The following is a 12,145-nucleotide window of genomic DNA, read 5'->3' as shown; positions in this document are numbered from 1 at the left end:
GATGACATATTTTTACTGCACCGATAAATGTGGAATTGCATTAATATTGATGACTGAAGTTTTCCTCTCTTAAAGTGGAATAGATTGTGTTCTTTTCTCTCACCATCTGTGAGAACGGCAGGAGGTCCTATACCTAACAATGTGCTGCTACTGCTAATTACCCTGCTAATGGTAAACACACTGATAGTATCTAATGGATGGATTACCATAACAAAGCATAGCGAAAGAAAAGAACTAAAATATAGTTAGTACAGATAAAAAAGTGCTTAAAGGCATCAATTGGTTAAAGCCTAACCTATAGTCCTATAATCCCTGTTGGGTTATATAGGCTATTTGTTTTATTTTAACCTTTCCAACAAATAAAGAAGAGGTCTACACTATTCCAATTAAAGGTGTTATACTCTTGTACTCTTGTGAGCTTGAAGCCATGCTATAATGCTGTTACCTCATCAAAAACATACTTGGGAGTTGTGTTTTGTTTCATTCACAGATGTCTGAGTCTGACAACTCAACTCCAAAGCAGAAAATGCTTTTTTCCACCTTGTGATGTCATGAAGTGGTAGTTTTCAAATTAAAAGTTACTTTTTACCATTTGTTTAGAAGAGATTGGCAATTCCAGATCAGAAAATAGCGTTATATAGCTCCATTAAAGTGCGTCTAATAGGCTGCAGATAAATTAAGCTTAGTGATTGGATCAGTGGACTTGTTTTAGGTTCATTAGTTCTCCAAGCTATGGTCTAAGCGTATTCCTATAGATCTATACCACTCAATCTAGTAGCAGATCCGTTATTATTAGATCAGTTTAGCAATGTTGGGGAGTAACGGATTACATGTACCGGCGTTACGTAATCAGAGTACAAATTATGAGTAACTATATTCAGTTACAGTTACTGTTTCAATGAGTGGTAATTGGATTGCAGTTACTTTGTTGAAATAATTGGATTACAGGGCGGTACTTTCCTGTTTTCACATTTTGGGCTAAACCAGGAAAAAAACAGGACCAAACCAGGACTAAACCAGGACTAAACCAGGTCTAAACAATATGATACCTAACAGTAGGGTGGACATAATTTAAGACAACAGTGATCTCATATAAAAATCATTTCTCTATCAATAATATTTTTAATACGGTTAAGGAGAAACTGGGCTTTTTATTGTCTTTTAGCAGACAAAACACTTTATGTTAAGATATCCTAGTCTTTGCTACTCTACAGCAAACCTATTCATGGAGACTTGAGCTGCCAATTTGAAGAGAGTAAACAAGAATTTGCAGGATGTGGTTGGTACATTCATGTAGTTTTAAAAAGCCTGACGATATCAAGTAATCCAAAGTATTCAGATTACGTTACTCACTTTAAGTAATTTAATGGATTACGTTACAAACAGTGTTGGGAAGGTTACTCTTAAAATGTATTCCCCTACAGATTACAGATTACATACACCAAAATGTAGTTTGTAACGGAATCCATTAAGTTACTTAAGGTGAAAAACGTAATCTGAATACTTTGGATTACTTGATTTGCTGTAGAGAAACAAAGACTAGGATGGTTTAGTCCTGGTTTAGACCTGGTTTAGATAGTTTAGACCTGATTTTAGTCCTGGTTTAGATCTAGTTTAGACCTGTTTTTTGTCCTGGTTTAGACCTGGTTTAGAAAGAAAATGCCCAAAATGTGAAAACAGGAAAACACCACCGTGTAATCCATTTATTTCAACAAAGTAACTGCAATCCAATTACCACTCACTGAAACTGTAACTGTAACTGAATACAGTTACTCATAATTTGTACTCTGATTACGTAACTCCAGTACATGTAATCTGTTACTCCCCAACACTGGTTACAAACTACATTTTGGGATATGTAATCTGTAATCTGTAGGGGAATACGTTTTAAAAGTAACCTTCCCAACACTGTCGGTTAGTCATTAATATGGGCTCATTTTGTTTGAGTGCCACCAAGAGAGTGAGAAATAACTCAATTGTCTTACTAAAACAATCAAGGCCAAGTAAGATAATAAGAAGCAATTGTCATCACAGTCTATTGAAATGTTTAGCCTAGTCATATTTTAATTTGGAATTTAGTGACTAAAATACTCACTTATTATTCAGTTATTGTGATTACAAAACATTGTAAGTCCATAGTGGGGCCATGCCGGAGGAGCGCTGCTTATCCCGGGACAGTCCGACCTCTCCCGCTCCACGCTCCGCCTCTCCCCGAGCTCCACAGCGAGACACCGACACAGCCTGCCTCCGCCCGAAGCCCCTTAGCTCCTGCTGCAGCCTGTTGGCTAACCTCCCCCCTGTCCTGTCCCCTGAACCGGACTATCAACTGGACTTTACGAATGCCTACCTCTTTAACCCGTACCTCGTGGAGTTTCGCCACTCGGATACCAACAAAAATCAAAGGAGAACGCGTAACCAAATCGGATAAGTTTTTTTTCTAAATGTATGTAGTTTTTTTGCCCCGTGGTGGGTACACAGACGAGGCAGGCCGGTGGAGGACGACAGGACGTATGATGTGGATTTGGTATCTTCTGCTTGGTTCGAGCTCGAGAAGCGTGGGTAAGTTTTTACGCACAAAAAGTAATAGTGTTGTCACGGCGCGGACACGCTTGAGTGTAGCTTCCAGATGGGTTTCCAGGAGGGAGGGGGCTGAAAGAACGCGTTTGAAGTATTGTACGCCAACTTTTTTGTCCTTGCACGAGTTTGCGCAACACTTTTTAGCTGATGTGTCAGGAGGAATGAGATTGTTGCCTTGGTCAGTCAGCGTGGTCTCTTATCTATTGGCTTCTGAATCTTCCGTGCACGCATGCCCTCCCACATCTGAAAGTAAATAGTATCCAGACAGCCTCCGCCGCGCCATATCCATCCAACGTGTGCGTTTTGGGGGCCAGCAGAGATGGGGTTATGGTCTCCTCTCCGGGCTAAGTTATTACCGAGAGGTTGTTGACAGGGCAATGTTGACAAGTCAATCTTTTTTCGCCCTTCTCCCTTTGGTTGTATCCCGCCATGGCAGCTGCAGTGTGGGGCCCCGTGGAGGAGAGTTTTAGTTTACACATGAGTAGGGGACTTGAAGGCCTGTACCTGTTTGGCTGGCTACGATTTGTAATGTTAGTCTAATGGCCTGTAACAGTGACTTAAATGGCTCATATTACACTATTTTCTAATCTTATAATCTTGTTTCCTCATCAAAAACACACCCAGAGTTGTTTTGTTTCATTCACAGTTTAAAACATAAAGCTGCATATTTAAGGTGAGTTCTTCTCTCTAACAGAAAACACTCTGTTCCACCTTGTGCTGTCATGTGGTAATAGTACAGGAAGTGCTCCAAACACCTTCACTAGAATCATTTGGATAATATCAGTCCTAGAATTCCCCATCGCAACTGAACTAAGGTAAAAGCTAGATGTTAAAGGGACAGTCCGGAATTTTGGATGTAGGACCTCATTTCCTCGTGAGCCAGAGTGTTGGAGACGTGCAGAGACACTTTTTAAAGTATTACATCCAGACCTTGTGTTTACAAAGGTTACTGGTGCTAGGGTAGGGCATGTCAATGGCCACAGTTAGCCTGCCACTAAAAACAGTCTTACCCACTCCACAAAACACCTGAAGCAAATCTATTATAACGCCAGAGTATTGATGTGAATGTCTGTGATGATAGAACAATGTTTGAAATAAAACTAACCTTCCATTTGAAGGATTTATGTCTGAGCAGCAGCAGAGTTGTACTTCCTGATAGAAAGCTCGGCAGCGGCGGACTGATATCACCTAGCATGCAAATCAGCTGGGAAATCCTCCCTGAATTGTACCCTCTATGAAATTAAGTTAGTTAATCTATATACAGGGGTCTACAACTTGTAGCTTGGGAGCTACCAGTAACTCACAACTCCCTTCCAAGTAGCTCGACAAGGGATTTCTGAATTACACATAGAGTGCTGAATAAGTAAAATTTGATTAATTAAATGCCTTTTACCATTGTGCATGTATCATGTTGATGCCAAACTTTGTGCACAAATAAATGGATAATGGTTTATGTTTTATAAGTATCTAACTGTACCTCATCTAAGGCTCACTGTGGCTCTTATATATATTCAATTTCCTGTAACCGCTAAAACTAGTAGCTCTCTGGCATTATCGTTTTTTAAAAGTAGCTCACCGGATAAAAAAGGTTGGAGACCCTTGTCTATATACATAAAAAAACAAAACAAAAAAAAAAAAACATTCTGGGACTGCTGTAGCATTTAAAAGCCCTAGCACCTATCTCACCGGCAAAGCAAAATTCCGCTGCTGCTGAGAAAATAGTCCCTCAACAAGCAACGATTCATGAGATGCAAGTTTAGTTTTATTTCAGACATTATTCTATCAACACAGACATTCACATCGACAGTCTGGTGTTATGGCTGTTTTGCTTCGTGTGCTTTGTGGTGTGGGTAAAATTGTTTTTAGTGACAGGATAACTATCGCCATAGCAGCAGAGACCTCTGCAAATACACGGACTGGAAGGAATATTTAATAAAGTGTATCCACATGTCTCGGACACTCTGTCTCACTAGGAAATGAAGTCCTATGTCCAAAATTCCGGACTGTTCCTTTAACTTGGAAACTACCACTACATTACATCACAAGGTGGAACAGAGCAAACAAAACACAGCTCCAGGTCTGTTTTTGATGAGGTAACTGCATTATAGCATGTCTTACAGTTCACAAGAGGCAATTTTGCATATTATAGGATGTCTAAAGCTGAAACTTGTATTCACAGTAAATTTTAGGCTGTCTGTCTTTAGCTATGGATAAAAGCCCTCCAAGAAAGTTCAATTCTGTCAACTGGACAAAGGTTTTTCAGTGAAAACTTTTCGCCTCTCACCCCAAGCCACTTCTTCAGTTCTGGTCAGATTGCTGGATGAGTGGCGAAATATCTTCACTTTGAAACTTTTGACAAGTTGACAGAATTGGATTTTTCTTTTGCTATGGATCATACCTGTCTGAATGACTGAAGAATTACACAGACAACTTGTTGCTAATACGAATAACTAAAAACATCTAATATAAATTAAGTCACATGAAACAGTGCTGCTTTTATAATTTTTATTTAGTTTCAACACATCTAACATTGCTTAATATGATCAAGAATGGTGATTAGCGCTGTAACCAAAGACCTATAACCTACTAGTGAGGCTCAGAAATGCTGTGAATGTTTGTTTCTATGGTTATGTCCTTGATCTGCCTGGAATGTTCCATAATATGACATTAAACAGCTCTCTGCCTAACATTTATTCAATTACACGTGGTTTTATAGCTCAAAAATACAGAGAAAAACATGCATTCTGTCTGAGCGAGGTTGCCTCTCCACAGATCTGACCTGTAACTTGGTCTGGTTTGGTTTCCATGAAGATAAAAAGGCTTAATGGCACACTGGGAAACTTTCCAGGCAAAGCAACACATGAACACAATGCACCGTTAAACCAATAATGGAGGATAGCGCCAAGCATCATGGCGTCTGTGGAGTGAAGAGTGAAAAATCAATGTGCTCAGTATTTGGTAACAATAGTTCAAAGTGTCATCTGGAATGTGTTGTGACTTGTTGCCTATAAATGTTAAAGAAACTTGGATAGTCTTTTGAGTAATTATAGAACATTCTTTTCAGTGACTGAAAGTATAATTTTATGTCTTTAAACATCTTAAATTAGACTGCTGATCTTAATTAGTCTCTGCCAAGAAACTGATTGATTTCTCTACAAACTCTTAGATGCACAAACACACATAAATACCATCCTGTTTTCAAATAGTGCTTCAGACCTGCAATTAACTGCTGTGGTCTGTGGTGTGCAAAGATGGTGCAAAGATGTTTCATTGTTGCCTCTGAATTTACACAATGGAGCATACTTTTTCTTTCTCTATGGCCGTCTTTAGCATGCACCATCTGCTGCTGTCAGTGCTCTGTAAATATGTGAAGGGAATGAGACATTATGCTTACTATTCCCCTCGTTCGTAGTATTTCCCATGTAATGTATACTGTTTGCTAACAGTCTTCATGCTATAGAAACTGTAGCATCAGGAGGTTTACGATTCTATTAGTATTCTACGCACACATATTGAACCAGTTACGCCTGGGCCATGTGACATTTCCTGACTTACTTTTAGATTTAAATTTGACATCCAGCCCTCATATTAGTAAATGCCTCATCCATTTAGCTACTTAAATCCTTTGCATTTATATGATAATCAAATGTTGACATTTGAAGAATGTCACTGGCCATATTTGGATCAAATTTACAGGTGAGAGAAGATGATTTATGGTTTACACAAGGTCTCCATCATGCATATCAAAATACTGTACCAACTCAACCATAAAGGCTTCTGGGACAAAAGAACTGAGGCCCATTACGGTGCAGTGCCTACAGTGAAGAGTCAAGAGTAGCTTTAGCAGTGTTGAACACAAGAGATTCCAATAAGATAACATTTTGGAGATATTGACATCACCCACACAAGCTGGATACATTAGGCTGAGTCAATGTTTACACCAATCTATATATATCTGTATGCCAAAGGTGTAGTAATTTGCATATTATCCCAATTCTGGAACACTCTCATATAACTTTTTTATGTTTGTATGTATTTTACTCATTTGAAAATGTTTTGTGTATTTTAAGTCTGTAATTATCCACTCAGGAAAATATTAAGAATTGGATTCCCATGTCAATAAGACCTGCAGATGAAATAAATACATAAAACCCAGAGGGCAACATTTCAAGACCATGCAGGAGAGCCTATTTTTGTCATGTTTGTGCATCCTGTGGCAGTGTGGCGTCGCACTATTGTGAAAGTGACATATGAAATCCATTGAAAACCACTTGAACGTAGAATACAGACTATTTAATCAAACAAGGCGGCCTTGTAGCCCTGCAGCCCAGTGTTCGCCCACGATACTACATAAGAGATTGTTGTGTAATGTTAGATTTACCCACACAATCCACTGACAATGAATCGTTGTGGTACGGCCATTACATTCTGCTGTGCTGCCTGAAGATATATTGTAGCTGTTTAGCCAGTCTACTCAGCCCACAGCCACTGGGAATTTATCGATATTAATAAATTGAAGAAAATGTCAGAAAGATGAATTGACTTTGGATTGGTTGTTTCTCCCTACTGCTGGGGATGATGATTGCTTGTTAAAAATGAAAACAATGATAAATGCCAACTGCGTTTGACTATATTGGAACCAAAATTATGCCTGTCTATCGGCATAACTGGGACTAGCCATGTTTCTGGCAAATAATAAACTGCCTTTAAGCAAGCTTTTGAAACTATGCACAAAGGAAAATGCTAATTATATGGATTTATAACACCAAAAGAAAAACTAAACAAAAGCATATATCCTTTTGAGAGTTTATGAGATAACAAAATCGCCGTAAATGGTTCATGGGATGGAAAATAAACCTTACGTTACAACCTCAAAAGATTATTACAGCTATAAACTTGTAGTAGAATTTCTTTCCATTCTGTGGTCTGTTTAACCATGCAGCATCTGCTCATGTCAGAGTTCAATGTAAATATCATTACTGTATAGTGGTTGAGATATTACAGGCTTACCCAATTCCCCTGCATATTCCCCCATTTAGTTTAATCATATAGACTGCGCACAAGCTAAATGTAGTAAACACAGTTCGAGTTGTGAAAACCAGCTGGTCATAGTTCAAAATACAAATCAAATTATGGGTAATGGTTGCTCTTAAACTTTTTTTTATATTAACACTGATGTCCATCCATTGAATATTCTGTTTTATTTTGCTTTATATGGCTACATACTATTTCAGACACATTGATTTTTAGTGGCATTGGTTTGTTAATTTTAGGAGTCCATTCTTTACTCCTGTTCAATGGACAGATTATTTGTCAAGAACTGTGTGGAGGCTATTGCAAAATATAGAAAAGTACTTCCTGTTATATCTCAGTACAAGGCTATGTTAATGATTGGACACTAGCCTGATATTTTGGGTGTGTTGATCAGTGAAGTTGTAATGTGGATGTCATGATAAGTTCTATATTGACTTATCATTCAGTATATGAAAGCTGGAACAATATTTTTTAAGTAAATATTTATCGCGTGTACTTTGTCTTTGCATCAGTGGGAGACTGTTGGTTATTTTTTGGTTATTTGATAAGATTTAAAGGTGCACTGTGTAATGTTTTGGTTAGGGGTCCATCACCTGCTGGTTTCTATGGATATGTTCCTGCTCTACTTCGAATGTTCCTCAGTATGACTTTAAACTGCTCTCCTTTATATTTTGTTCAATTACGTGTGGTTTTATAGCTCAAAAATACCTAGAAAGCAGGTATTGTGACTGTGAGTGGGGTTGCCTACTGTCTGGTTTGGTCTCCAGGAAGATAGAAAGGCTTAATGCCACATTGTGAAACATTCCAGACAAACGGCTCCATGGAGAAAAGCATTTGACAGACAAATAAGCTCAAATAATCTATAAAAGTTTGAATAAATAACTTCTAGGACTCATTACAGATGCAAGCTAAGTACTTAAGTGTTTCATTTTGCTATTTATTTATTGCAGCTCTTGATTTTTTAACAATATTGAACATTTAGACATTTTTTTTGCAGTTTAAATCAGTTATTGTCTATATTTACTTCAGCAATATGTCTACTGTATATTTTGTATTTGTACCACACGCCATACAGCTGTACAACGCTTCATTATAACTTGAGAAATTTATATAAATTGATGTATTATATTATTAATTGTATTATGTATTGTATGCTGCCTGATAAAAAAATTTCCTTTGGGATAGTGAAGTATCTATCTATATCTTCAAATGCTTCAAAATTTGTTATCGTGACAGGCCTTTGCGGATCATTGACTCTAAAATACCGACGCTAATACCAGTAGATGAAGAGTGCTTAAAAACCCATGCTGTGACTGGAAGCTGTAACTTGATATCACATGACTTCATTGGCTAGTGTAAGTGAGATGTTCCACTCTCATTGACCAATGCAACCAGACTAAAAAACCCTGCATCTGCCCTCGCGTTGCCGTAGTCCACACGTGTTGCCAGGTGGTAGGATTGGCCAGCTATTTTGGTCATTCTTTCCTGTACGAATGACAATCGGTGTTATTTTTTGTGTTCACTGGCAGTCGCTTCTCTGATGCAGTCCAGCTGGCTCAATGCTTTCAGCGTTTATCACAGTGAAAAGGGGGGTTGCTTAAGAGAGAGGGACAGGGATGATCTCTCGGTTTGGGCGACATAGCTGACATGCTTCTAGGACTGAGCGGTACTTAGAGAGAGGCGTGGGGACGGAGGGGCCAAAGTTGAGTTCCCAGAGTTGTTAAACAAAGCCACATGATCGGAGTCACGTTACAGGTCTGGGTAATGCTGCAGCTTGTACGACTCTATCCATGCAAAAGCCACGGTTTCAATTTCAGCCATTCATCATTTAAGCAAAACACAAAACCGAGAAGAAATCAACAAATTGTTCCATATCCAGAATGCATTCAGAGCCCTACTGCCTCTCTGACTCTTCTGGTTTTGGTTAAGATATACACTAGCAGGCCATAACTCACTTTGAACTAAGTGAAACTGTTCCCTGGTGATGTGTTGTAAAATGCTTAAAGGTGAACTGCTTAAGGTTCCTAGTGGTCACCTGCTTGTCTCCTTGGAACTTTTATTGATTTGTCTAGAAATCTATCAACAGGGAGACAAGCAGGTTACAACAACACAACGCTACATTACAATTCAGATCTGTGGAGAGTCGCCTCTATTCACTGAAGGAATTTATGTATTTTTGAACAATAGAAACACCCATAATGAATAAATACTAGATGGATATGTTTAATGTCATACCATAGAACATTCTAGTCAAAGCAGTAACATCTGCATGGAGACAAGTAGGTCACGGTAGCCAGGCTGGCGCCACCTAGTGCCTCTGCTCAATTTAATTTCTCTCCAGCCACTAGGTCAGGAATTTGAATACAGTAGACGGTTTGCAAAAACCTTGGAAGTTGTAGACCGTGCACCGGCCAATCAGCAAAAAGCTGAACCAACCCAAGTTGCGAAAGCAGACTGCATACGCTATCCTCCTTTGTCAAACTTCCTGTGCCAAATACAAACTTTGCATTTTATTATATTATTGCACCTTTAATTCACAAGTTCATCTCACAGAAACGACAATGATCGTTGACAGATATGTTCACTCTCTGCTTTGTTTGCTGTTGTGCCGACACTTACGTGGACACCACTGAATGTTCCGTCGCATTACATACATCATGACCAAATTGCAGCAATCAGTTAAATAAAAAATTCCCCACCTACCGTTGAGCGAACGAATCAGATGGTTTCCACGAAATGAAAAGGTCCTATATTACACTAAATTGACTTTTGTGTGCTTTAAATCATGTTATAATGGTGTTACAATATCAAAAACATACCCGGACTTGTGTTTTGATTCTTTGACACATTGAGTTGGAGTAATCCCTTATTGTTAGTCTGTCTATGTCTCTCAAAAAAAAATTGCTCTGCTCCATTTTGTGATGTCATGTACTTGTAGTATTCAAGTTAGCAGCTCCTTTTTACCTTTTATTCAGCAGAGGTTGGCAAAAGACATAAGTACTGTCTATACAATAGTGTCTATGAATTTTACTCAAATATATGAAATGAACCAGAAACAAAAATATACATCTTTAATATCTAAACTACAGAGAGTTGAAAAAACAAAGATCATAACATTGAATATAGCGTGTCTGGGGCCATTTAAGTAGCAATAAAACAATTGTCTGGGCAAGCGTTTTTGTGTGTTTTGAGCTCATACGCAATACTAAATGAATGAGATTTCTTTTCTTTGTACACAGGTGAAAGCCCTGCTACCTCTGCCTTTGTTGGGTGTAGTCTTTCAGTCCATTCTCACTGAACCTGTGTGATCTATTACTCACGAAGCTGAATGATTCACGAACCCCAGGATACGTTGGTGGAGAGAAAGACAAATAGGGAGGATTATGCTGCACTAAAAAGCACGCAGACAGCTCATTACATATTGATTTTGAATTGATCTGTGCTAATTTCCCATGCAGCGTTGCAGAAGATTTGTTAATCCCTGCTGGTTGCTTTCTATTGATTTAGCACGTCCTTGGCTGCTAAGATCAGGCTTTGGCCTTGGACAATTCATTTTATTCACAGAAGAGAGCACTAATGTAAGTAACAGTATGAAGTTTGGTTTGCAGAAACTTTTTTTTTTTTGTGTTGGTTGTCAATACTGTGTAAAGATAAGCTTGTTTTGACCACACAGAATTCAAAGATCAACTTGACACGGCCAAGGTTGTGTTGAAATTGCAGGGGTAAGCCTTTTTTTTTTTTTTTAATGCAGATGAACATTTTAGTTTTTGGCCTTGGTGAGTAATATATGTAGTCAATAGGAGTGAGCGAGATAATTCCCACAAGATGAGATGAGACTTGAGATTGGGTTGGAAATTAGCTGCAAATTCCCCCTGGCTGAAAAACAGGGTGCTCATCCTTCCCAAATCAGAATTAGAATAGAACAGTTCACATCAATTAACATCTTCAACTATTGATGTACCAGGAGTTTCTTCATACTCAGGATGCTGTCAGGCTGTTGTTCCAGGATTTCATCAAGCCCTGAAGTGTGTTTCATGTAGCAGATACAGATACAGAAACCAAGAGGTACACACAGATGATCCACATAGTTAGACCTTCCTAAAAGTGATTCTGAATGATTTTTGAACAAATTCTGTAGTTTTCTAAGGCACCATTCACACTAGTACATATTTGAATCGTTTTCATTGCGGATACAGTGTTCGTCCACACTAATCCGATGGAAAACAACTCCAGATCTGGTGCCGCCAGCTCCCACAAAGTCATCTGAGTACAGATCTGATCCGGCCCTGTGTGGACACCTGAAAACGCTGAAACGCTGATGTAGGTCTATGCGCCGCTAAGTAATTCATCACCAAAACACTAAGAGGCTAGAATATATGTCCATTCATATATACAATCTGTGCGTATGACCTGCAGACGTATAATCTCTGAAAAGTTTAACATGAATCATCTCCGACGCGATAGAAGTACAGAACAGACTCACCCTTAGCAGAACACCCCTCTGTCACAGAAAGAACACTCATATTCCACTGAG

At 38.7% G+C, this 12,145-nt stretch overlaps 1 protein-coding gene across 1 annotated transcript in view; it reads left to right on the top strand.

Moving 5' to 3' along the window:
- The first annotated feature begins 2,272 nt into the window (after nt 1-2,272).
- The window catches only part of ldlrad3 (low density lipoprotein receptor class A domain containing 3), a 169,681-nt gene continuing 159,808 nt past the window's right edge, over nt 2,273-12,145 (top strand). The window contains exon 1 of the mRNA XM_020935200.2: nt 2,273-2,559. Coding sequence (XP_020790859.1) covers nt 2,442-2,559 — 118 coding nt within the window. The 5' untranslated portion in view covers nt 2,273-2,441. The remainder of the gene's footprint in view (nt 2,560-12,145) is intronic.

Source organism: Boleophthalmus pectinirostris, unplaced genomic scaffold (assembly GCF_026225935.1).
Source record: "Boleophthalmus pectinirostris isolate CB_2022bp ecotype Guang Dong unplaced genomic scaffold, ASM2622593v1 HiC_scaffold_2, whole genome shotgun sequence".
NCBI lineage: Eukaryota > Metazoa > Chordata > Actinopteri > Gobiiformes > Gobiidae > Boleophthalmus > Boleophthalmus pectinirostris.
Note: the sequence above shows the minus strand (reverse complement) of the source record. Positions and strands in the feature narration are given on the sequence as shown.